The sequence below is a fragment of the Corvus cornix genome, chromosome 4 (assembly GCF_000738735.6).
Source record: "Corvus cornix cornix isolate S_Up_H32 chromosome 4, ASM73873v5, whole genome shotgun sequence".
In the NCBI taxonomy this organism is placed as follows: Eukaryota; Metazoa; Chordata; class Aves; order Passeriformes; family Corvidae; genus Corvus; species Corvus cornix.
Window position 1 is genome coordinate 25,628,954 of NC_046334.1, and position 27,666 is coordinate 25,656,619.

Here is a 27,666-nt window from a genome sequence, read left to right on the forward strand (position 1 = left end):
GGCAAAAAAACCCTAGCATAAACTTGTTGCTATTGTTTTTTCTATCTGCTCACTGTCAAAAGCTGGATGATGCAATTGGCGAGTTGGTATAGAAAATCAAGTCAGGAATCAATATTTTTCACTTATGGTTTTCTGATTTGGGATGTTGGTTCAGACAATGCCCACTCTGTTGGCTCAAGACTGACAAGGCAAAAATCTAAAAAGAACCAAAAAATTTGACATTAAATTCCCTTTTTTTCATTTCCTCATGTTCCTATCATCAGTCAAATTTGCCTATCAGTAAAGGCTGTTTAACAGGAAATTCTCTCTGCTCCAGTAACTAACATGAGCACTGAAGAAAGAATAAGAATGAAAACACACAACCCCAAAATGCAGATTTAAATCATGCCTACTTGAAAGAGTGAAGCCGTATGTCCTACCCAGACATGCACGGTTCTCCTAGGTTTGTATAATCTTTTAATAATTTAAGCAGTTAACTGACAAGGAAAGGGCTCCTGGACTTTTTTGTTGTTGAATAAAAAGACAGCTTCAACAATGTGATACCCAATTGTGAACATAACATTTTAAATTGGAAGTTTTGATTGTGAATCTGTTTTCATTTTTACCACTTCCAATCCAAGGTCAGAATAGTAAACCAGCACTTCCATAACAGCTTAACTCGAAAGTACCAGAAAAAGTTGATGGATTCCAAAGATGGATTTGAAGCTGCTTTGTTCAATGTATCTGTTTGAAAAAAAATTACTCATTCACTGAACCTCTTATGGTAGTTACACCAGAAATGGAACACATCATCCAGGCTTCTTGCCTTTCACCAGATGATACAGAGACTGGTGTTCTGGAGCACAAAGTACCATTTTCTTCAGTGTTATTTCTTACATATCCTTTTCAGACAGGTACAGCATCAATGGCCATGGGAATAACAAACAGGTCTGCTGCAGAGCCTTTTGATTTTTTTAATACTGATCTCAGGAGCTGACTGACTTTTAAAAACATAGTGAAGAGCATATTGCCTAGAATATATTTCAGGAGAGAAAAAAGCCCACAGAAGAATACAGTTTATTATGATGATTAATTGATGTCCATGCAAAAAAATTAATCAAAAAGCATTTCTGCCACTGGGAGTGTCTTTGACGAAGTACAGCATAACAAGGAAAAAAAATACAATTCAATAGATAATTAATTTTTCTGAGAAACTGAAAACAAAGTATGAAAATTTGACTTTTATCTTCCTTGAAAAATCCTCCAAAATGCTAGGATCAGCCAGAGGCATTACTTTGCACGGCTAATAATGATAATGCAAGAAAACATGTTATTTACTTTTTTACTCTCCTTTTTTTCTTAGCAGTAAAGGAAAGAGAGAAAACATGATCATTTTTCCCACTGTAGCCTGCAAAAATGAGAAGAAATTTTTTTTTTTGCATCTCAACATAAAAATCCCATCTCCAGAATGCCAGTGAGGTGCAGCCTGAAGGAAGATGACATGATCAAAAGTGTCCAGGGGAAGAGGGGGATTCCTGTACGACACAGCTTCAGTATGCAGGTGGTAACTCAGGCCCTTTTTAATTTAAACACAACTTCTTCCACCACTGGCTTTCTCTAGAAGCCATAATTTTAAACAGCTTTTCCTTCTGAGCTTCAGCAGCAGCACAGCTGAAGTTCATCATCTCACCTGAAACAAGGTGCTCCTCCGACGGGTTACAGGATTTAATTTAGCACTGCTTGCCAGATCAGTACAGTTTTTTGGAAACAAAAGAATGGAGCATATTTTAAAATTAAGTTTTTCATCTGGAAAGGCTCATTGTTTCTCAGAATAACTTGAGTTTTTATCAAATACTGGAAACGGAAAATTGCCCAGCAGGTTTTGTTTGAAAACTGTTCTTTATAAATACTTCAGCAGGAACATTTTTTTCATAAGGAAAATTTTTCTAACTAGGTTAGGTATGACCTCCACATAGCATCAAAACTGTTCATTCATTTGTGATGCTTTGTAAGAGAGTCTGAAGTAACCCTGAGAAGTTCAGTGGGGCTTTTGGTGGTCTTCACAGATCTCTTTGCCTCCTGGTCTTCTTGACATGCAACCTTCCGTGCATACAGTTTAAAGAGACAAGTCCAACACAGAGATAGATGCTTCCCTTCCTGTATGCCTGTGCACTGGAAGGTGTGTGTGCTCACAGCAGTGTCAGCAGGAGGAGGAGTAAGACAGACAACCATCTGTACAGACTGCAGTGCTTCACTTGTTCAGCCTACATGGTTTCTACAAGCAGATCTAAAAGGGAAATGACAGTGGAGGGGTGGGAGAGAACGCAAATAGGACAAGGAGAAAAAGAAGCTGAAGAGAAAGGCTATCCCTGCTGTGAAGGCAGACTCCTTATGCACAAGAACATTGACGCAGGAATTGTGTCTAGATGGCAGCTAACTGCTGCCATCATGGAAGAACCCAGTCATGTGTGTGACTCGTGATCAGACAAGGACTTCACTTGCTGAAGTCATCTGCTCCTTCCCACTGAAAGGATGCACACACCATCCCATCTCAGCCCCAGCAGTGCTGCCAGACCCTCACATAACACTCCACCACCATCTCTGACATCTTTCCTTCCTCCTCCCACCCCCAGCATGCTCTACCCCTTCTTGGGTCCCTAAAGTGTAGGTGGGGAAGGGAAAGCCTGCATTTATCAGGCAAGCAGCCAAACAGAACAGATAAATCATGAGCTTGTACCAGAGCCCCTCAGAGTAAACTTAGCTGAAATAACTGGATAATTTAAGAAGGCTGGGAGGGAAAAGGAGAGGATAAACAACAGAAAAATATGATCATACAAACCTCACCTCTACAACGAAAAAGGTGAAGATTAAGCACCAACCAGATCACCTGACTGGTGGAAATATGCCTGGGTGACAGAAGGACTCTCTAAGGAGCTCTTGCACTGAAGTTCTTAGTCACCATCACAAACTGGGTTCCGTTTCCCCTCATTCTCCCAAGAAGTTTCGGTCCACCTGTCACGTGATCACAGCATCACTGTGCCATTTCCGTCAGAGCTTGGATTTTCCCTTTTAAAACACCCCCAAACAACAATGACATTTTAGATGATGCATTAAGGAAAGGCTTAGGACCTGATTTGTCAAAACCTAAACCTTTGTGACTGTTAACACTCTGCAAGTACCATAAAGGGAATCCTAGAGTTGATGCTTGGTGTTCTACAGAGCATATGGACGGCAAGTTAAAAGACAAGGAAGAATGGGATGTTTCAGGGCAGATATCATCAGCAACTTTCTTTAAATGAGTAAGGTTTCCTAGTAGATCAGGTAGAAATAAGTATTTTCTGCTGTATCTATATTGTTTCACAGTGGCCAATCAACATCAGTCCCAAGATGCCCAGCAGGCTTGTCCAACACCTCAGCCTAGTATTGCAGAGATGAACTCCTAACGAGATTTTGAAAAGCTGGACCTGATACTGTTCTTGGTACTGTTCAGAGCTACAACTTTGATTTTCACCCATTGCACTAGTAAGTACTTTAATTATAAACCTGAACTGTAGTAAGGGCCTGACCTCCTGACTTAGCTGTAACAGTTGAAAACATTTACCTTACATGGGCAAAAAAACCTATAGGGCACAAGAAAAAAAGAGAAAAGAGGAAGACATATACATAAAATAGCTGTGACATAACCACAAGAATAACAGTGAAGTAAGCACTTAAACTCCATTGTTTTCTTGTTAGATTCTTTAGAAATATTTCAGATTCTGTCTCAGGAAAACTCTGAAAATACAAACTGGGACACACAATCAGCTTGAGGGTTTTTATTTTTGCTATAGGCTAATAGCAAAAAATTTCTCGGAAGGAAAATAATTTTAACAGTTACTGACTTTTAACTCAGCAGAATGCAAAAGTCTCAGCTTCTCCTAAAAAGTGAAGTGAACACACATCTCAAACCACACAATCCTACATGGTTTCATACTGTGGGATTTAGCAGTCTGCTGCATATCTTTTTAAGAAGAAAAGCTTCCAAAAGTGAGCAGATGCAGCAGTCTCAAAGTAACTTGGAATATACAAGATACACAAATTGTCTCTTTTTCTCTCAGAAAGGATCTGGCTTTGCTCTTCCTGTTGAAATTCACCTATGCTAAAAATCCAGAATCACAAAAAGGTAGCACAAAATAAACCTATTCCACTAGAAGAGTAAGAATCAGTTTCTGGTAATGCATCACCTCTTCCGTTGCTCTTTAGCTGAGAAATTTCTGTTCTGACTGTTCTAAAATTGTGTCCTTACAGAAGCAGACATATTCTCCCTCCAGGTTTGCTAACCAACACTGGGAGACAGAACAGAAAATAGAGTACAATTGTACATCTACATCTGTTCTGTACCTGTAAAACAAACCCAAAATTCTACAGAAAATTACATTGCTAGAAATTCCCTGCACTTGAACTACCGAAGTTTTGTGTCCAAAGCATAATGGCTGTGTTTGATATTTTTAAAGCCAGCTCATGCTGGCTGACTGTAGTATCTCTCGGCAAATCTACCTCAAGTACAGTTATTTAGATGGTATTTATTATATTTAGAGGTTTTATTACAGTCCACAGTGCTTTTACCCTACAGACAGGAAGCTACAACATTGCAGCTAAACTTACATAGCTGGTCATCTTCCTTTACCTCATGAATTTGGAAAGTAGCCAAAGCAGTAAAGTCAGTAAGAAACCTTCATCCCCAAAGGTACCAGAGGAAGTCTTGGTGCACAAGCTGCTACAGACCATAAATTACCTGAGGCACCTTGACAAGGAGAAGGTCAGCCACATGAAAGTGATTCTAACAGGCAAAACTTCATGTGCTCAATGTTCCTTCACACAAACAAGCCTTCTGAGTCATCATATAACTGTATGGCAGTTATATGTTCTTGAACACAGATGTGCCAAGGAGCTTCTCACACCTGTTAGGTAGTGCAGAATACTCACAGAAAAATCCAAACATTTAGCAAAACCAAAAAAAGAGAGAAGATCTCCCACAAAGAGCAAAAAAAGCTTGCCTCTTTACTGTTTCACAGTACAAAATCCAAGAGCAATCCAACCACCCAAGCTACAGGTGCATCAACAGTTTGGTTTGGCACCAGCAGGGAGCTCTGCTGCACAGCACCCCCTTCATGGGGCAAAAGCCAGGCCTGGGAATGAACACTCCAACACTGCACTCAGCTCAGTGCCACCTGCTTGCCTCATGCCTTCACCAGTCAGAAGCTGTACTCAATGTTCAATATTGGACATATTAGGAATAAAATCTTTCCAAACACATAAAAGGAAACATCTCCATTGCAATTTTAAGCATAGGGACATTTTACTACGTGCCAGGCATCCCATACATTTTCCTCAGGCAACAGATAGCTTGCTACACTACCTCTATGAGAGGAAAATCTTCTACCTGCTATCTTCCCAATAACTTTGCTGTCTTCATAGACATGAGATGACACTAGCCAGGGGCATACCTGAAATCCTTGGATTTTAACTGAACTGCACTGAACTGCTAGGCAACTTTTTAATTTGAAAGGTCACAGGAGACAGATTTCTGGGCATATCTCCAGCTAAATGCCACCTTTTCAGCAATGCTCTCTCATCAGATGTTACATAAAAGGCGACAGACACTTTTCAGTGATACCTTGCAGCAGGCCCACCAGCCTCTTAAAGGTAAACCTGAAATCCTTCAGAGCTGTACAGCAGAAATGCCATCTTGCAGTCCACAGCTGCGGAAGATGAACACCAGTCTCCACTGTCCACCTCTCTTGCTGTAGCCATGCACTGCTCAGAACTAGAAACCAGAAGCTGATACAACGTGAGGTGCTTTGGAAATTTCACCAAACAAAAATGAGGCGCTCTGAAATCTTACTATTTTCGCTGGCTGCACTTTTAGCCTGAAATTGAAAAAATGTGCATAACCCCAGAAATGCTCAATTTTGAACAGCAAATTGAATTCAGTCACTCACATCCCAGATAAACATCCTAAATCTCGGTGCACTGTGGTGTGAATGGATGGGTGCTCTTTGTTCCCACTTCTATGCAGATACACTCTTGACCAGAGAGCTTTCTCAGCATCAAATCCAATATATTTGCTGGAACAGATTCAGCTCTGTTGAACTAGTATTTTTCAACAACAAACAAAATTTTGTCACTAAACTTAACAGTACTAGGAACACAATAAAAAATTACCTGAAATCAGACCTCAGCCTTTCTACTGACCTCCTTACTGTCTCATTGTTTTCCATTAATGGATTATGCCTCTTTTCTATTTCATTGGTGAGACAAAGGAAAAATTAATCCCATTCCATACTGTCCTCTGTTATTCCCACTCCAAAGCCTTCAACATGTTTAAACATAAATCCTTGGAGCTTCTAGCTCTTAGTGCTTACTACTCCCAGTTAACCAAAAGAAGAGTTAAATCCAGTCTCAAGACTCTGTAATAATTATTCCCTATAACCTCTGTCCATTCTGTCTCACAGAAGAAACCAAGAGATTTACTATCTACAGTAGAGTACAAGAAAAAAAATTGCAACAAATATTTTTAGAATTTTATTAACCTTAACAAAACCAGCAAATTAAATGGTGATCACCTGTTTGGAGAGGATTCGCATTGAAATGGCAGCTGTGAATATATAACAAACTATGTACAACTGTGTCAGTCATCAACTGAACACTAATCAATGTAATCCAAATCTTCTGGGATTCCAAAACCTTTATCAATTCTGCTCTCTTCAAATCCAAATTTACGCTTGGCCCAGGACTTTATTGAAAAGATGTTATCTGTAAACAGAATGGAGAACATTCATTTTGACTATTTAGGAAAGCATGAATTATAGTCTTGGCTCCAAAAAAAAATCCTTCCATTTGCAGTATCTCTTGTGTGTATGAAAAAGGTATATAGTGGGAAACATCACTATTACGTAGATTTAGAACAGAAAACACAAGGCTTTTGTTAATAACCTCCAAAAAAGAGGAAATCATTTACTTAGCAATGACTAAAATATGTTATCTTTATCTTTTCTTGCTCCTCTTTTACAAGGAGACTGAAAGCTACTATTACAGTGTAAGCCTGCTATAGTGATGAGGTAAGTGTGAATATGCATAGTGAGTATTTTATATGTCCTTCTTCAACTAGACACCTACTATGTGACTGTCTACAGCTACAAAAATTAGATTTAAATTAGCTGTCAGGTCCTTTCTAGTCCTGCGTGTTTGTTCAGACACTGTATATAAAGTTAAAAAAAAAAATTCAAGAAGCTTTAGTCAGCACTTCTCTTTTAGCATCAGGTTATTATTTTAACATATACATTTTGTTCAATTTAACATAATTTTTCACTGCAGCATTTACTGAAACTCATTACGTCATTTTTAACACCCATAAACTGAAGCGTTCCTTAAGAGAGGAAATGTTCTCTGTCTCTGCACAGCTTAGAGATCTGTTTTTCTTTTCTTTAACTATCATACATTTGGTTTTAAAACTGTCTCTTCAAAAGAAAAATATGCTGCAGCATATAACCAAATTGTCTAATTAAATAGCAAAGTACTTCCCACAGACTGAGGCACAGTTCCTTTACCTCACTCGAGGCCTTGAGAACAGCCTGTCATCAACAGCAGAAAGCCCTGACAACTCCCAGAAGTTATTTTCAAATACATAATTTTATTTCCCCATATGGAGTAAACAACCCAGATATAAAATAATAGTCCAAAGACTAAGACAATGATATCCTGCTGCATTTGGCATAACCAATGATCAGCAGTCCATCAGCAGGAGATCTATTCTAGACAAAAAATTACGAACAATATTCTAAATAATTTAAAAAACCATAAGGACATATAAATAGCTTCCTCTGCAAAATGGGAATGAATACAGCAAAGCTAAGCAACAACAAAATTGAATTAAACTTCCATATAAATGTCATCACAGTAACATTCCTTAAAACTATGCATCATTTTACCTATCAAAACTGATCACTTAGTTTGAGAAATACCTACTTTGTATCAGCATCCATCACATGGTAGCAGCAATAAGATTCCACAAACCATCCTACTCTTTTGAAAGAAATGAACATTCAAAATAGAATTAAACTTTCTGAATACCTGGGCATCACCATTTCCAGTCTCTATTGCTTTCCTGATCTTACAAGATTTAATTCAGCCAAGGAAACAAGTTGCAGGATTTATACAGTGTGCAAGACAGCACCAGAAGGACAAATCTGTTATGGCATATGAAGTACATTCAGTAACTAAACTGGGAAGATGTATTTTTTTTGTTGAATCATAGTAGTTTTATAAGTAAAATAAATTTCTCTATGTTTCTATAAGTAAGGACTATCCCACATCAAGTCCTAATCAAATTTAACACTGAGTAGGTCTTTTACTGAAACTGCTCTAGTGTGAAGCTGTGTCGCTGCAATACACACCAGTCCATCTGTTGGCTGCCTCCTTAGCCACTTGGTTTGTTTGGCCTGAAACAAAGAAAAACACCAACAACAGTAAAAGCATACCTCACAGTAAAATCACCACAAAGTTTCAAGGCACAGAGACTAGATTTTTATTGATGTCATTTTTAGGGAACCACATAATATGAGGAAGTTATTCTACTGCTTCCAAACACTTGCTATACACTTTTAAGGTTCCACCAAGCACAAAGCTAGGTTAAAAAGAAACAGGAGCAAAGAGCGTAAAAGATACCATATGATCAACTGTAAGTTTTTAAAGTGTATCTTAAAATAAAATAACCCCAGTTTGGCTTGCCTACGGGTTTAATTGTCTTCACCAAGATTAGAACTAGATATATGGCCTGAAGATACCAGAGATGGAAAATATTTCATAATCCTCTCTATACATAAGTAAACTATCACATAGGTATGCATGATGCTACATAGATAAGGGAAATGACAAGGCAGCAGTCTATCATATCAATCCAAAAGTTTATCATATGAACTTTTATAAATAGTTTATCATGTATCATTTGAGAACCCCTTCAATGAAATGAAGACAAAATAATGTTTCTGGCTATTAAACTTGGCTTACGTCCCTTAGCACCACTCCAGAACTAAACACATAATAGTAAATTACTGTTACTACAAACAGGTTTTGTACAGTTTCCATGAGACAAAACAATCAAGAAGAATTCCTTAGATCACCTTACTCCCAGTTACAGTAAGTACTGAATCGAATCAAGCAGGTTAGGTTGTAACGTGGGAATTTATCAGACTCATTCTGGTTCTCACGCCTACATGTAACTTAGTTATTCCCAGTTAGTCTTGTTAGTACTTGCATGATAATACTCATTTGAATGGTCAGCATGAAACTTGTCTCCAGGGTACTGAGATGTGAATATATGATCAGGTATCTACTGTTATACACACTACACTTTAAGCAACAATAAATTATGTTGAAAAATCGTCTGCTAGCACATACTCATTATTCCAACCTTAATACTCCTGTAACTGAAATGAAAAATGTTTACGTTGGAGTTATATGCTATTTCAAAACCAATATAAAATGGTTTCTAAAAATGGCCTACAATTAGAAAGTTTGGGCAGAGCACAAAGAAAAGCAAAAAAGATGGGCAAAAAAACGAGTGGGAGAGAAAATGGCATTTTTGTTTGCTTGCATGCATCAGAAATTCAAGTTGTTCCTAGCCTGAGAGAGATAATACTTATTTCCTTTGCTGAGTGCTTGCTGCCATCCCCACTTGTTCAGTTCCATGACTGGCAGCACTGACAATATACCTGCAGCTAATGGCATTTGGAACAGTACCTAACCTAACCCTACTTAAAGCAAGTCTGCAGAGTAAGAGCTTCCACTGGTCAAGACTTTAAATGTGTGAACTACGATACTTCCCTTAGCATTTTTCTGAAATTCTACAGTAAAACTTGACAGCTGTATTTGACTCCAAGTAATGAAGTTTGAAATGAAGTGGGGGAAATCAGGATGGCATTAAACTCCATGCATCCAGAGCAGTGAGGTGACAGCATCCCAGTGGTGGGTGAGCCAACCTATTCCACAGCACCTGCGAGGTCTCAGCAGAAAGCTCTGCTTTGCTGGAAGCAGCTGACCAGCACAACAGTGGCAGCATGGTGCACTGTCACGCTGCAAACACTGCTCATGTGTGTTAAAATATACATATGTGATCATGTGTTCTGAAAATGTGACTTCACACCTCTGTCAAAGAAAAGGCTGAAGTGACAGCAGACATAGGCTGGGCAACAAGTTAGAAGGGCAGTCATTGCCTATAACTGATTTGTGGCTAAAAAAGAAAATATGGTAGTGGCAGCAGGAAGCTACACTGGGGAAATCCCATTATAACATATAGATAGATAGACAGACAGACAGACATATAATCCCCACAATGTCTCACAGCTACAGGGGAACATTTAGCTATCTGAAGGCAAGATTTAAGTCCCTTGGGATCAGTCTTAAGTCTTGCTGATGATTCCACTGCATGATCTTGTGTGTCTGCTGTAAGCAATACCATGCCTGGAAGAGAAACAAGAGACAGGCTTTGGTAGCTATGGACCTGCATCTCCTGAAGACACCAGCCACATCTGCATCCTTGCCACCATCTTCCTCCAACTCCATCACAAGAACTGACAGAAATGAAGAAATCTGCACCTTCACTACATTCTGAAACTCTTTTTATAGTTGCTTGTTGGGACTTTCATTGGCTGCATCGTCTGTATGTATACACGTGTGGAGGATGAGGGAAAGCAGGAGTAGTAAAGCAGACACCCCCCAGACACACCTACTGTTATGTATGGGTGTAACTAACTCAGAGTCATGTTACTTCTGACTGCCTGTTCTCTAGCTCCAGGGGATCACAAAGCCGTGCTGGTTTTTAGACCGCACTGAAAAAGAAAGCTCAAAATCTAAGGACAGCAATAGCATGGGAACTCAAAAACACACACTCTAAAGCAGAATCAGGACACCAACTGTGCAAACTGTGAAATGGAGAAACTCAAACACAGCACTAAGGGCAGTTGGCTAATTGCCAAAACCACCACAACCACCGAGTCCCAAAGTTGGCTGGAGTCCTTCTGATTCTTCTGCTCACCAGAGCTGCTCTAACTGAACTCGATTTTTGGCAGCTACTAAATAGTGATCCAGTACTGAATCTACACAAAACAATGAAAGGCCAAATATGCAGTAGAGGTGAGCAATACAGAAGGCAACATCTTCCAGATGCTTCCAGATGTTCTCATTGCCATTAGGCTCTAGTTACAGTATGTATCTATACATCTACACATAGGCTGACAATATATGGGATTGCTGTCTGGAAGCAGCAAAACAATCCATTTGTTCTGGACATTACATATTTATTTCACCTATTTGTGTAACAAGGCCTCAAACAGACTTTCCCAGTCCCATGTCTGCAGGATACAAGTCATTTATTTAGCTGAAGCACATACCTGTATCCTCTGCAGACTAATTTCAGGCATTTTATATGAAAGAAAATGGAAGCTTGAATTTTGTCTCCAAAACTGAACAAAAGCAACCACTGTGTGTACAGCAATCCAAGGCCCAGAAGCAGCGAGACGTAAAGTGCTGGTCTGTTATGTCAGCAAAACACAGCTGGAAATATGCCCTTAACAGTGAAAGGATACAGGGCAGAGTTATTTCGACCGGTCCTCGTGAAAGTCTCTTTTTCCCCTCAGCCTTAGGTATCTCTGGAGAGCTGCAAGGAACTCAAAAAGCTCAGGTTCTGGGAGCTGAACCATTATCCCAAACATCTGTGATTGTCCTTATCACAGGGACAAACCCCTGTATCCCCACAGAGGAAAATAAAGGTATGGAAAGGAAGGTCCAGCTGCAGTAAATGTCTAAAAAGAAAGTGAGGGTGGGTTGGAATTATGCTTTTCAATGCAGGTAAGTGGCATTCTACCAGTGACCTGCAGGTATTTTGGAGCAGGCCAGGAGACAGAGGTGATAAAAAGGCACATGGACAGCTGTCAGAGGTGCACTGAGAAGCTTCTAAAGCAAATAGACAGCACCTGGTCAGGAGTCAAGGCCAGCAGCACAGAACATCAGCACAAGAGTGTTTCTAACAAATCTCAACAGGCATTATATATTGACTCAAATCATCATAAGGCCTCTATGTTTCTGATCTGACTCAGGAAGACCTACAGTCATTCTCAGCATATTGCAAAACTACAGCCTCCTCCTTCCTTTCTTCTTTCCTCCTTCCCCCAGATTCTCTCACTTTTTTCACTGGAAGGTGGAGATGGTTGGAATTAAAAGTCCTATTTGCATTCCAAAACTGAATGGCCAAGAGCTGTAGAAGTCTCAAATATTTCCACAGAGTGAAAAACAATTGTGACAGCAACAACCACTACCATTTCCTCACAAACATTTTCCAAACCTACTTTGGGTTCTTCCTAAAATCCTTTTTAAGTCTTGCACGTATCATTAAGGGAACACTAAGGATACAGTCATGGAACAGTACTCAAATTCAACCTGTAAAGGCAACATATAATAGTTCCAATAGCTATAGTAAAAGAAACAAACCAACAACAAACCAGCAGCCAGATCCAGCTCACAACCGCCTGAGCTGATAGACATGGACAAAGAGCTGTAGCTGTTTTTGATCTCCTAGATCCTACTCTGGCATTTTCTGGACAACTTTAAGGACTTCTAGCTCCAGGAACCTCTATTTCCCTAGAATAACAAAAGCTAATTGTAGTTATAAAGCTTACACACTACGGTGCCAGTTTTGACCTACCACAACTAGCGCCACAAGGAAATTGTATGGACTTCCTCACTTAAAAGGCACATGACTGCAGAGGGAATTAGCACCTTACTAAGGAGGCAGTCACCCATCAGCCTGTGGGGTGTTAGCAGATTAACGCAAAATACAACTGCAGTCTTCAGCATGTGGGTGAGGGAGTAATTTTACAGCATGGATTGCAATTCCTCTGCATGAAATGCAGGGAACAGCTGCAACTGTTCTCGGGGATGAGGGAGGATTATTAGCCCAAAGATTCCCAATCTCTCTTGTGAAATTGGTCAGGGTAAATTAAGTGCATTAGGTGGATCTGAATTCCCATAATAATTCTGCATTCGCTTAGACTGAATTCAAAGATGAAAAATGGCAACTACCACAGGAACTGTATGTGAACTTGAACCTCCCATGACTCTAATTATCCACTGCCTTCTGCAGAGAGTTATCCATTCTCCTGCACATAGGTTGCCCTTACTTTCCAGAAGCATTACCTTGCCATCATCACACTGTGACAGATTTGTTTCCCTACTTCTGCTGGCGCAGCATCACTACAATATCCCGTGATGCAGTTTCCAAAATTTTTCCCACTAATGAAAATATCTAATGCAAATAAAGATCCCATCTCCAAAGGCCAGGGTAGAAGGTGAGCATAGAAATTCTACACCTGTCATCCACAGAAAGTACAAAAGGTTATTGCCTAGTAACTCCTACCCACATACCCATTCACAAACTGACTCCACAGACTCTGATCAAGAGCCTGTGGCTTGCCATTGGAGACTATTTATGGCAGTGATGTGATGAGGTGGCTTCTTAAGGTCCGTATTTGAGTATCCTTGAGAATAAGTAATCTACAACACTGTCAACAGGGTGAATTGCAATGTGGCAAGAAGAGCTTTAAAAGAATGTTTTGTAACCTTGTATTAGGCAGATACCTCCGCACTATTGGAAATCTTTATCCTCCCCCATGCTTCCCGAAGAGGCATTTCCTCTTAGAATAAAGAGCTGCCATGTAGAAAAGTGATAGCACATCAGAATTCTGTCAACTCCTTTGAATCCAAAATAACACATCACTCTTCCCCCACACTCCAATATCCCACACAACACTTTTCCTCATGATATTAATCAACAGGTCACAAAGCTTCAGAATTCATGACTAAATTTAAGTCAATGTGTAAATAAGAGTTCTCATTTAAATCAAAAACTCAACAGAACTTTTTATACTGACTTATTTTAGACTCTGAATAAAGTTTCAGCACTGCAAGAAAAACACTGACAATTATGAATGCTACCTACTGATCTACAACTATTTTGAAAAGCATAGAACACAATATAAGCTATTTGTGATAGAAAAATACTCAAGAATACTGATATAGTAATTAATTAAATCAGCATTTCTGCTGCAATACCTGTGTATATGTGCTTGAAAATAAACCTGAGCAAACAGATGCCACAGTACCAGACTTGTCTGCCTGGTGAGGCACAGTAAAGCTACTAAGAAGCTGATCCACATTGCCGAGAATATGCTTTTAAAGGGTCTGTGATCTTTGTCAAAGTGTTTGAAAAATGTGTCAAGTCTCATCAGCAAAAAGCTCCCTCTGTCCCATATGAAAAGGTCACACTGTCAAATTTCATCAGTATGTACACAGGGTTTCCTTGAAAAACGTCCAACAGAATTTGTCAGAATTGCTACCAAGAAATTCCTCTATGGAAGACATGTTCTTGCACTTAAGTTTACTATATTCATGTACCTACAGAAAAAGACCATTTACCTTTCAAGTATTGTACCCGAAAACTCACACTGAAATCTCAGCTGCATAACTAAAATACATCAATTTTCATCCAAAGGCCACAGGGAAGCAAAGTGCTTCCAAAATATAAACAAGCACATCAACTTGATTCAGGGCTGAGTCAGGGCTCCCTGACACCACTCTGTTCTTCTTGCAGTGGACAACTCCTCTTTCCCCACTTCATTCGCTAATATATTCCACACCTTCAGCACAGTTATAGGAACTTGTACCCTTCTGAGCTGCTGAACTGTACTTCGGAAGGAGGCCCATCCCAGGACACCATGGGTTTTGGCCAGTTGTGGATTGCAGTCTGCTGTCACCTCACATGTCACAGAGAAGAGTCTGGAAGGCATCACAAGAAAGTCTCTGTAACCACAACTCAAGGCATGTTCAACTTTACCTATGGCATTTCTGAGACATTTGTTGCCTGTTTTTAAGGTTTCCAGTATTAAGCTTTTATAACCTTCCCAGGCAGTCTAATTCTATGTTTGATTATTGCTATCATTAGTTTTTCACTTAACTTTTTCTGGCCCTACAATTTAAGGCTATTACTTTTTGCCATCTTCTCCACGAACCTGAGTAACAGGCTGTTCCTTTTCTTTCCTTGAAGAGATACAGATATGCAAAACCCACCAGGAACAATCTTCTTTTGAGCCCTATTCTTGTAAAGTTTTTTGTCTCTTAGAATATGATTGCTCAATGTCCTTTTGCTCTGCTCTGAACACTTAGTTAGATCAATATACGAATGCTCTGAAATAAATCGGGTATATCCAGGTAGGATATCCAACACTGACACAGTGTTGTACAGATGAAGCCATGCTAAAGCCTTTAGTGCCACACTTTCTGCCTTGAGCAAAAAGATTATTTCATACATCTCATTGTTGGTTATACTTCTGCTTTGTATCTTAGTATGGGGATTTTTCCTGGCACAACGAAAATTCTTATCTTGTTAACTACTGTAACTCTGACATCTTTTTTCAAATCCTCCCCACTTAACCAGCTACCTCAGATCATTTGTGTAGCACAATATCCTTGAATACAGGTAACACCCTTGCGCTTGCTACTACTGAATGTTATCCAGTGTTTTTTAGACTATCTTTGCAATTTGTCATGATCATTTTGAAATCCCATTTTGTCCTTTTTCTGTGCAGTCTCTCCTAGTTTCATCATCTGCGAATGTAACAAAAGAACATCTTCTATTGTACTGTCCAGCTCATTAATACAACCACTGAGCAGATACACATACATGACAGACCATACTACAGAGCTTGATCAGTTCCACCTCCCTTTCTGATACTGAATTGCTCACAAACTATAAAGTACTTTGAGATTCACACTACTGCTGTTTCATCAGGATTGTATTTCCTTACTTTCCTTAAAACAGTATCATGCAAAACCAAGTCAAAACACCAAAGACAAACTTCCCCCAATCTACAAAGGTCTCTTTACAGTGGCAGAGAGAAACCCTCTGTGTTGTTCTAGGTGTTTCCCAATTGGTTTTCTGTTCTGAATTTTTCTCTGATAGCCTGCTCTTTTCAGTGAAACTAGCTCATATGATGTTAAAGTGAGAAGAGAAGAAAAACCATTGGAAATACTGTCAAATGTGCCAACATTAGTCTTGCACTCATACAACCTGCCTTGCAAAAACTGCAGTTGAAGAGCACAGAACAAGGTATCTATATAAGGAATATACAGTCACAATCCAGATAAACCCATAAGATGGTAACATACCATCCCATAAAATATGGGAGATATCTTAACATATGAGATTGGCAATTCATTTTTTAAACAAGGCCAGGGAAGACCTCAATTTGACAGTCCTGCCTGTTAGCACTAAAGACAATGAACTAAAATCCACAATACCTTTCCTGACCTAATTTTGCATGTGAAAGTCATGAAAAGATATAGACCAGTACATTCCTTTGAATTTCACCACAACTTTATCAGAATGATCTGAATGAGTGCTACTATACACAACTACCCTAGCAGGTCTAACACCGGGAGACAGAAGCAAAATACTCATTCCACAAAAGCCTTTTTGTTTCGTATATAAATGGATCTATAGATTAGTTCGATTTGATGCTTTCATCAAGGGCTTTAAAACATTGTCAAATGGATTGCTACCAATTCATTCCTTAAATCAAGGAGTATCATAAATGTAGCCTTAAGTAGCCATTTTCCACATCACAAATTTTATCAAGTGTCTACCATTCCTAAACAGCTCAACAGCTTTTGCCATAAGGATTTACTGGCTCAGACAATAAAGCTATTCCCACATATTTCACCCATGAGCCCCTCACTCTACATATTTTTTCTGCCATTCCAATATAAACAAAAAAGAAACAAAATAGAGGAAAAGAACAAAACCATGTCTTGTGAGTGTTCTCATTTGATTTCAAGAAAAGGTACCTTGCCTGACTGCCAAATTTATTTAAGTAAGGTGTTTGTTACATATGTTATCTAAAGATTTGGTCCTCCAACTGCCTCCTTTCTGTGCGTCCAAGACAAGCCCCACCCACAAAACACAGCTTTTTGCTTAACTAGCTAAAATGCAGCTTCATTTTAAAGCAAGTTGGCTTAAGTTGACACTCCCTGAGAATAGTCTTGCTAGAAACTGACTGAGGTATAATAACACAAGTATGCATGCGTCCAAATATTTAGGACAGTTTTTCATTGCAGAGTAACCTCCTACCCAAAGACCAAACACAAACACAGAGAAATTCTCTGAAATGCAGAGAGTAAGGGCCTTTTGCTGAAAGCCAAATGACCCTTCTGGACTTAAGCTTTCCAGCTTCAGCCAACATCCCCACATTTCACTTTAAGCTTTGTGCCTTAGGGTATGTATGTACAAACACTTCTTAAGCTGCCCAGTTTGTCCCGGTGGCCCTTCACTCATCATTATTCACAGCTGTTACATTCTCCTTTCTTTCCCGCTGCTCACCCATTTACCTACTCCTGTTGCTCCCTCATTCAGTTTTTTCACATCCATTTTCTAAGAGTTCAACTCATTGCAGAGTTCATGAAAATGCCCTTATGAAAACTTGTCACCTGCTCAGTTGGTCAGAAGATCCCTGGTTGCTCTTCAGGGCAACTATCACACAACAGACAATTCTGTGAGGTACATGACAAATGACCACATGTATGAAAGTCTTGTGAAGAAGGCAGTGAAAGACTTCATTAGACAGATCTGCTGGATGGAAAGAGAGATTTCAAACACCTCAGGAGAGTCCGTCACAAGACACAGGCATCTCCACCATGAGTTCCTAACTTGATTTGACAACTTGCTTTTATCACTGGTGAACTTCAGCACCGGAATGAAGGGCCAAGGTGAGAACTGTTTAACTTGCTTTTGTCAGGGAAAGTCCTTAAACCACCACGTTACAGCCTCTGGTAATCACAGCCAGATTCTCTTTAGCAAGTGTTTCCTCTGTCAAAGGACCAGCCTTTTAAATAACCAAAATGCAAACAAGCCTCCCTTGATTTTCAAGTTTAAAAAAAAATGGAAGGGCTGAAGATAAAGGAGCAGATACACTGCTTGAACTTGCGATTCCATCTCGCATCCTATGATTACCAAAGGAGCTTGGATCAGTGATCCAGGTATACATTTGTAACTCCACTCATTAAGTACCCTGTTCCTTTTCTCAACTTTACTTAACACATAAGATTTTACCGTTACTATATGTAACTGTGTTTACATACAAGTACATTTATTATTCCTCACTCTTCCTAGAAACTAAGTTATGGTTCATTTTTGTAAGTTTGATTTATCTTTTAATGTAGTTTTTGAACAGGTAATTTAATTTGTCAACCTTCCAAATGGATGACAAGCCATTCCAAGAACAGTACAGGGTGTAGGGGAAGCAAAACTAAATTCTTAGTTTGATGCTGCCATTAGTTGAGAATTAGTAGAGTAAATGTGTCCTTTCATTACTGGTGCACATCTATATATACTCTGGTACTCCATGATGAAGGAGGAAAAAAAAGGGGTGCATGTGAGAGCTGTGTAGTTTTGCTTTGATTAGTAGCAGATAGCCTGCAAGTTACATACACGAACATCCATTGTCTATTTCCTGTCATATCCTCATCCAGATCCTCAGGAGATGAATGTAATAAATATACAATACTCTGTAAGATGAGACTAAGTAAAAAAAAGGAGTCCTTGCTTTTAAAACTATTATTTTTCTATGTACTTTTAAGCAAGTGTCTGGTTCACTCCAAAGAAAGCTTAGTTTAACCCACTAAGACTAACATAAGTGTGAGTGAAGACACAAGCCTAACATCGGCAGAATGACTAATTTCTAACTGCAGACCTTTGTTAAGGGCATTGCTGCACAAACTGCAAAAAGCACAGCTTGTCTCTCAGATGCCAGGTGCATATTTCATGGTCAGTAGCTAGGAAACATCCTCCTAATTGCAAACTGAACATACCACATCTAGAGGTGATTAAAAAAACATTGTCTCTATAGGCTTCGTCTGTACACTATTGATCTTGGTGGCACCTAGACCAGGCTTAAAATGATTTGTAGACATTCACTTTCCCAAGTGAAACATTACATTTTTAAAAACAGATACTTAATAGTTCATTAACTGATACTGCTGACAAGACTTTTTAGTTTAAATCACCTTTCTGATATGATTTCTGAACAACAATCTTTACCACAAAGTATAAAAGACAATCCATTAAATCCTTTTGTAAATTAGTGGCATTCTGACGGATTTCAAGCAAAACTGATGCAACTCATTTTAAAGTCTTTCCATTAGCCAGGATAGTCCAATCTTCATTTCATTTCTTCACCACTGTTTCCCTTCTGGGAACAGGGACTATTCCAGCATTAGTAAGAATCCCCCAAAGAATCTAACACTTGGTACTAAAGTTTTTGTAACATGAAGTACACCTGCATATGTAACGTATTTTCAAACTGATGTGAACATAAGAGAATAGCTGGGTGTATCAACAAAAAAAAACACCCCCAAAAAACAAATCCCCAAACTATGCACCCCACAAAATCCAGTAGCTAAATCAACATTAACTTTTCAGCATTCACCCTTCGGATATTAAGATGAATGAAAAAAACTGAACAATCCAGAACTATTTTCTCATACTGTCTGTATACCCTGACAATTCCTCAAAACAGTTTGTCAAGCTGAAATTTTCAGTGTTTGGAGACATCAGAATTAGAAATTTTTGAAGCACCTACAATGAAAAAAGACGTTTTCAAGTACGTATTACATATAGAACGACATTTTCATGGTATTCAGTAAAGTCTGGATGCTTTACCAAGATTTATTTTCACAGAATCATGTAAGTATTAGTTTTAGAAGATAATCCAACCCTGAATTGGACTGGTAGTGATGCCTCTGAGATCATACATTCAGAGAGTCAAAAGGATAACTATGTGGATATTTGTGGTTTGAAATCATGTCCATTTGAACCACGTGCCTCTCTTGTTACAGGATAAAAATAAACAGAGAGAACTAAAGTAAAAAGGTTGACACCAAAATTGCTACATGTGTTGTATCTGGTAAGTTTGCTAATTTCTGAGAAAACAATTTGCCTAGACATGTTCAGATCAGTGTTTTAAAGGTAAAAACCTAAGACATAAAAGTTATCAGTAACCAGACATTCTAAAAACATGCTAAATAAAAAAGGAATGCTGACAGGCAAGATCCCAGGCCCCATAAATATTAGCAATCATACCACACAGAAGTCACTTCAGTCAGTATGTAACTCTTTCTGAGAGCTGCCCTATCCAAAGGCACACAGTAACAAAGCATGGCTATTGTGGAAAAAAAAAAAGAAAGCAAAGGCCTGACAATGTTTTAATAAAGCATAAACCAACATTCTTCTTATTGCAGAGAAAAAACAAGACGTTTGAAATTCTAGAAATGTTTATTTTACAGTGAGCACTGAAAATGTTTAGCTGTTTCCAATTACAAGCTGACCAGCAACTCAAGAGTAAAGTCCCTATCATTTATACACTTATGTTACCAGGCAAACTTTTCTATAAAATTAATTATGAGAAAAATTTTATTAGCTCCCTAACACCTCTCTCTGGTGGGCAGAAAAAATTAAACTTATGCAGCAGGTTAATCTTGATGTTAGGTGGAGCTTTTTCTGTAGACTTCATGAAAATCTGCGTAAATTATGAACTATTGTAAGCTTGCATTCACCATGGCTTTGTCCTCTACCACAAGGTTTAGAGAGTCTAGCAGCATCACATGTATCCAGCTTTGCATACACGCATGCTATGTCACATAAGAGACAAATCTCTCTACAATGGCTGCTCTCCCATGAGAATATATTCCAGCCTACATAGACATGCCTCAAAGCTGAGAAACAATGATCCTGGCCTGCACCATTTGAAGCAGACCACAAGTTTAATAGGAAAGTATAAAATCCCACTAATTTATTTGTTTGGGTTTTTTTACTTCAGATGATTCTGGTCAGTTTTACTGCCTTTGAGAAAATAATTTATTACTCAATCCTAACTCACAGAAGGTGTCTTAAACAACATTACCAAGTGGCAAAGACCAGCTTCTGAACTGCAAAGGTCATTAGAAAAAAATCCACATATTTTGCTGTTCTAGACATATTTTTACAATACCATACCTGTAAAATGGAATTATCTGAGTATATCCACAAGACTAGACTATTACGTAGCTTCCTCTAGTGGTCAGTCCCTAAATCTTGCTGCTTCTGCTATTTACTCTAGTTACTTGTTACACTTAAATTCTGTGTTCAAATTCTGTAAATTTGAGAAGGCATTAAAATTTATACTGCAATGTACTTCTAATACAAAAGCCAAGGAAACTAAGCCACGACATAGAGCAAAACATTTGTTAGTGACACTAAAAGAATAAACAGTGAAGTCAGCAAAAATCAGAGTTATTATTTTAGTTTTCCCATTTGCTCCCTTGTGAATATGCATTATATTATATTTAGTTACATGGTCAAGCTTGACTTTCCCACCACGAGATTCAGGAAGCAAAGACAGATGTTCAGTTTTCAGCTGAGTCTTCAGATATTTGCTATGAATCATTCAAACATTTGTTTTGACCCCGAAAATGATATATATGTGTGTGTGTGTGCGTGTGCACATTTTAATGAGGCTTACTGCTGTGCAAGTGGTTTGTTTCTGCAAAACTCCGCTGAGGGAGAGGGCAACTAAGAAGACACAGCAAAGCATTCACCAAATTTGAAGGCCACTGAGAACAGATGACAATTTGATATAGACCTAAAATACCACAAGAACCAAAGCAGCTCTCTGTGATATGGGATAAGAAATTACCATGGTGAAATTTTTTTACTGAGCATCAGAAAGATTTCCTTACAGGCTGAAGTCATTAAGGAAGAAGAGGGAAAACCCAAAGGTAGAGAGTGACAACTGCCTGTTACAAAATATATTTTACTGAACAATTCAACTCTTAAATAAAAGAGTGTTATTACATAACAGCCATCTCTGCCTCTAAAATAAGGTAGTCAAAAATCTGCTCAGGTGATTTAATTGAAAATAATTCCAAGGGTTATGTTATCTAAATTGTACAGAAGTAGAAAATCGTATCACCCATGTGCAGTTCGAAAATCTGTGAATGAGAAACTTTCATTATACGTTTTTTTTCCTGTGAAACAGCAGCAGCAACTTTTATGTCTAGCTGAATGCATTTCACTGCCTGAGATTCTTTATTGCCTTCTTACACTAAAACCCATAAATTCCTGCATCTTGTTTTGCCTTTGCACTTTTCTGCCCTCTGGAACCAAGATAAATGCCCCACTTTTTCCCCCCCCCCCCCCATTCCCTCTTTTCCATAAAGCCTGTCAACTTCCATTCAGTTTTGACAAAGACATTAACTCCCCAAAACTGACATCACCATTTATTCACTCATACATTGCCAGCAACAATGCACACTGCCAGTGCAACAATGACTGACAAAACATATAATGAAGCAGAAACTTTTTAAATTAAGTTCAAAGACAAATTAATTTTGAAACACTACTGCATCTTCTCCTGGGAATCCTACAGGTAGTTCAACAGTGCTAACCTCACCAAGTCCCTTAAATGTCCCATCACAAGAAATTCACACATAGCTTCCACACACTTGGACAAAAAAACCCAAACCCACAGCATACAGACAAAAGAGAAGGGCATGACTGAAGTAACCAAGTACTATATTTCCTTCTCTTTCTCTCTTTTCAGGAGACTAGTCTCCATGTTGCCTACTAATGCAGCTTGCCCTAGCATTCCAGCTGTGACTTACTCCCTCACGCCATACTTAGGAACGTGCTCATCGTGACTGTTTCAAAAGAGGCTCTCAAACCATTCTGTGCTTACTGTAGGGGTACCTCAGCATTACAATACCTGACACTACACATCTCTCTGCTGTTGGTATCTGCCTAACCTCATTCATTTTTACAGCTGGAATCAGCTGGAATGTGTCTTCTCCTCAGGAGAGCAGGCAGCGAGGGATTTACAGCACAGTAACTAACCTCAGGTCTCAAGTTTGCTTATTCCCTGGCATACCATTACATCCTTGGGGAAAGATAACAGCTGAAAAAAATGTCACAGCCCCTTAAAATAAATAATATCTGTCCAAATAGTGAGTGCTGCCAACTCTGTTTATGTTCCTGGCTTTCTCTCAGAACAGTTCTAAAGCTGTGGACTTTGTTAGTAGAATAAAGAAAGAGAAAAATTTAGCCACATCTCTTTTCAGAAAAAGTTCTGTGCCTGTTTCTCGTCACTCTGTAACAGCATTTTGGCATTACAGCAAACTGAATATGCAGTGGTGTTTGGGTAGCAATGTAAGAGCCTAATAAATAAAACATGAAAGCTGCAGTAGAGAAAATTCAATAAAATTTCATGCATGCTTTTCATTTTTCATGCTAAAGATCAGAATATTAAGTACATTTCAGTGCTAAATTCTGTATTACAGTTTCTCATCATTCCTTGTGTTCCATTAGAATTAGAAACTCACACTGAGAGCCAGCATGTCAGAGACAGTACAGTCAGTCAAGAGTGTGATAACGTGCTTTCATGTAAGTGACAATTAAGTGTCTCTAATGAAATGCTAATGTTTTAGATAGGCAAGACGAAGTAAGTAGAAAGATACCTGTCTTAACAGTATGGAACTGAAGGTAAACAGAAGCCAGAGACTCCTCTTCCTACACACATTCTAGGGTTTAGCACAAGTTATAGAATTAATATGGTTCTGGAAAGGATGATCCTGACATTAATCTAAAGCATCAGAGTATTTTAATTATAGGATCATTTCTTAACAGCTGGCAGAGTAAATATCAATAAACCTCTTCATATATAATAGAACAGAACACGAAAAGAAATGGTCAGTGTACCTGTTTTGTGTGGCTCAGCTTTAAAAAGCAAAGCAGCTATTCTTTGACTAACCTCTGAATACCAGATTTTAAGCTAAAAAGTGCAGGCCTTTTCAGGCAAAAGATCACTTTAAACAATACACAACTTACGCATCTCTTCAACCACGTCTGGATCACATTCCCTGTATTTGTCTATTTCTGCCTTTAGCTGCTCTTTTCTCTGCCGAAGAGTAGCAAGTTCTTCCAGTAGAGCTGCACGCTCTGCCTGAGGATTCAAAGGATGTTGGGAGACACAAAAAAAAAACACAAACATTAAAAATAGTAATTATCACACAAAGTTTTTCAAAAAATAAAAACATGTAAATTTAAAAGCTGCTTTCACTACTGCTTTCTGTCTATGACCCACTTGAGCATTTTATTTTATTACACAGAATTCTCAGTGACACTAAATGATACCAAATACAAACTGGAAGGAAAAAAAATTAAGGCCAAAAATGGATCAACTAAAAAACAATCTTCTACGACCTATAAACTCAACATGGTTTAACGAACTCCAAAGATCTCTTAATTATTGGGCTTAAAGGTTAAGCAGCATTTAGGAGTGCTAGTCTTGTAATTAAAGATGGCATTACAGAAAAACCTACCATCCACCCTTCCACAAATTGAGATGCTGTGTATAAACACCCTCTGAATTTATTTGTCTTGTTTCTTTTTCCACACAATTTAAGAGCAATGGTCTCAAAAATAAATTCAGTATTTATGACATGGTAGTCTTTGTTGGGATTGTACATAATATTGACCTCAGAGATTCTATCGATCAATAAAAGTCTGCAGACACTGACTCAACATAAGCTCTCCCACAGCCAACTCAGCACATACTTCTAATTCAGTCTGTAGTTACACACAAACACTGGAACTGGCTGATATTCAAGTAACTCAAGCTAGGGTAGCCTAGAAGAGCCACACAGTTTGTAAACCATCAGGATTTTACCAATGGCAATCTCCATGGTAACCCAGCAGTCTGAGGTGTTTGTGGATTTGGGGATTTGTTTATGGCTGTTGGTATTTTTTTTCCCCCCCAAACTTCCATATTCCCAGTGCTTTTGCCATCAGTTTGGATTCAGAATGGAAATCAAAAGTTTCCAGATGCTGAGGTATGCAGGTGAGATGCTTGGAGACCTACACTGCAATCTAGATTTTTTAGGACTTCCTCCTGATACATAATCAGGAACCAAGATGCTGGAAACATCAGCCAGAACAGGATTTCCAGACCAATAGCTTTCTGTAGGGCAGGCCACATGCTGGAGAAGCCCAAGGCTGAAACAGTTTGTTTGGAAACACGACAAGCACAACTATGTGAGAAACCTGCCTGTGATTACAGTCCATTGCAAATGAATGAATAAAGAATCCCCATTAAAGATACTGGCAAAAAGCAGATTTTAATTGAATTTGTGTAACTGCAACTTTAACAGACTTCGATGGAAAGGTTCACTCTATTCCTTACTAGATAAATGAAACATGCATAGGAAAAACCTACAGTGTTTCTACAAAACAGTTGGGATTCAAAGATTTGGCACTTTCCTGCAAAATTCAATTCCTCCTGAAAGCTTCTGGCTGTCCCTGTTTTATTGGAGGTTTAAATCACTTTAGACTGAGCATCTCAGTGCAAGTCAGCAACTTAGAATACCATATGAAGTATTTCTAACTAGTATGTTGGTTATGATAAAGGTGAAGCCTAGATATTTTTTTGCAGTGTTAACAGCTTCAGCATGCAAAGAGCACTGGGCTTACACACCTGCTCAGAACAGTAATTTAGGTATCTATATTACAAATATGTTGAAAAAAACCCAAAGCAACATTTAAGTTTGTAGCTACTAGATTTGGCAGTTCAGCAACTATGGGCAACTTTGGTACACACCTCTGGGTAGTTCAAGTTTTAAGACAGATTGAAATCTGAAAATACCTGGAAGTACTACATTAGTATTTACAAGAAGTACATACATGCAGCGCTATTTCCTTGTAGGGTTACCTCCCCCCAAAGCAACTTACAGTATCTTCACGTCCAATTTTTGATTTCTCAATGCTTTTTTGTAAAGCCTCTTTTTTCTGACTGCTTTCAGCAAACTGATAAAGAAAACAAAGAACAAAAATCAAACTTTTTCAGTAACATATTAAACATAGCTATAAAATGTGCATACATATTAATGTCTTTAAATAAGTGGATATATCTTTTTAAAATACATGTATTACTTATGTAATAAAAATATACACAAAATAAATACAAAAGTACCCAAATATAAATCTGAGGTTCTGAACCCCAGAGAAGAATTATAGGAAGCAATTTCAAGTCTAAGAAATTTTCACTCCCGGGGCACATAATCTTGTTATATACTGCATGTTCAGCATGGGACTAAAATCCTGTTTCATAACATAATCTGGCATCTCTACGCAAAGGACTCCATAACATGGAGGCTTTGGATTTGATGATTTCCTTTGGTCCTTTTCCAGCTGTCCCTATTCAACGGAAGCAGTGACAAAAACTGTAGCAGGTCCACCTGCTCAGCTGCGGATAGCAGTGTTCCTAAAGTCTGGTATGCCACTGGCACTGCCCCAATCCCTTTTACATGCTGATGAACTGAAGCCTCTGTTCAAAGGCATGTAAAGCTGTGGCCCTCTTTTACTGTGTGGCCCTTGCACTGCTAGACCTCACAGAGCTCCCTTCCTTCAGGCCTGAGGCACAGGAATCTCACGGGGCTGGTGTGAATACTCCTTCCATTTTCCTGTTACTTCAGGAGAAATAATTTGCCAAGAGAGATCTCTCTCCATTAACCTGCCACCCATCTTGAACCAGGCCTTTCCAGCTTAGTTGGCAGTTTTCCAGAGATACTTTGGAAACTCTTAAGCTGAGCAGGAGTGTGACTCAACCCTCAAGGACACCATGTTCAGCATCAGACAAAGCACCTCGAAATATTAAATGAGATGAAAGAGAATGAAAACAAAATTTTAATAAAACATAGTTTGAAAACCTTTTACTGCTTTGAAATCAACACAAAAGAAAAAAAAAGAAAAAAGGAAAAAAGAAAAAGAAACAACAGCACACTTTCTAAGTACCCCTTGTTTTAGTTTTAAAATGCTCTGAGCACCAATCCGTATATCAGACTGACTGTGAAAAGAACAGCTGTCAGGTCAGGTTTTACTCTGCCCTACCCCAAAATCCCCCACATGAAGCCTCCACTTCTACATTCCCTTTCTCACTGAGGATCCCACTGAGTACAAAAGCATTCCCAGATATTTCTTGCAATCCCCAACCTTGATAATTTAACCGTATCGTTTATATTGTGTAACTGATAAAAACGCATTCATACAACACGAACTGAACTGTTCTGGAGCTCTAATCACTTCTCAATTTCTATTTAAACTAACGTTTGGTCCATATTTTCAGAAACACGTATTAAATATAAATGCATGATAGACATCAGGCAGTGCTTACTGCCAAGTTTTGGAGATCAGCTGTAACAGTAAAAAGAAAATATTGGTGGTCCACAGAGATCAGGATACAGTCTAACTGCAGCTCACGGGGTTTAGTGGTTCCTTTCATAGCTTGATTTTTTAAAATAATTACTCCGTGTTCATGCACGTGTGAGCATGCATACAGACAAAGTCTCCTTTCTAAAAGAACGTTTTAGTTTTCTTCGATTTATACAGGAATTATACTAATGGTAAGACATAATTTGAGGAAAAATATGTCCAGCTGTTTACTTGCTGCTCTCAGTGCGAGTAACCACAGAGGCAGCATGGGTTTCACTATGTGGCTTGCAGTACACCAACATCTTAAT

General features: G+C 38.7%; 1 protein-coding gene across 5 annotated transcripts in view; it reads right to left on the reverse strand.

The window, feature by feature from the left end:
* Positions 1-6,528: 6,528 nt before the first annotated feature.
* Positions 6,529-27,666, reverse strand: part of MND1 (meiotic nuclear divisions 1) — a 40,899-nt gene continuing 19,761 nt past the window's right edge. For 3 of the 5 annotated variants that reach the window (XM_039551510.1, XM_039551512.1, XM_010411811.3), the window contains exons 5-8: positions 25,880-25,954; positions 23,981-24,095; positions 8,415-8,459; positions 6,529-6,774 (exon numbers count right to left, since the gene is read on the reverse strand). In XM_039551510.1, the coding sequence (XP_039407444.1) occupies positions 6,668-6,774; positions 8,415-8,459; positions 23,981-24,095; positions 25,880-25,954 (342 nt within the window). In that variant the 3' untranslated portion in view covers positions 6,529-6,667. The other 2 variants (XM_039551511.1, XM_039551513.1) reach the window with 2 other exon arrangements.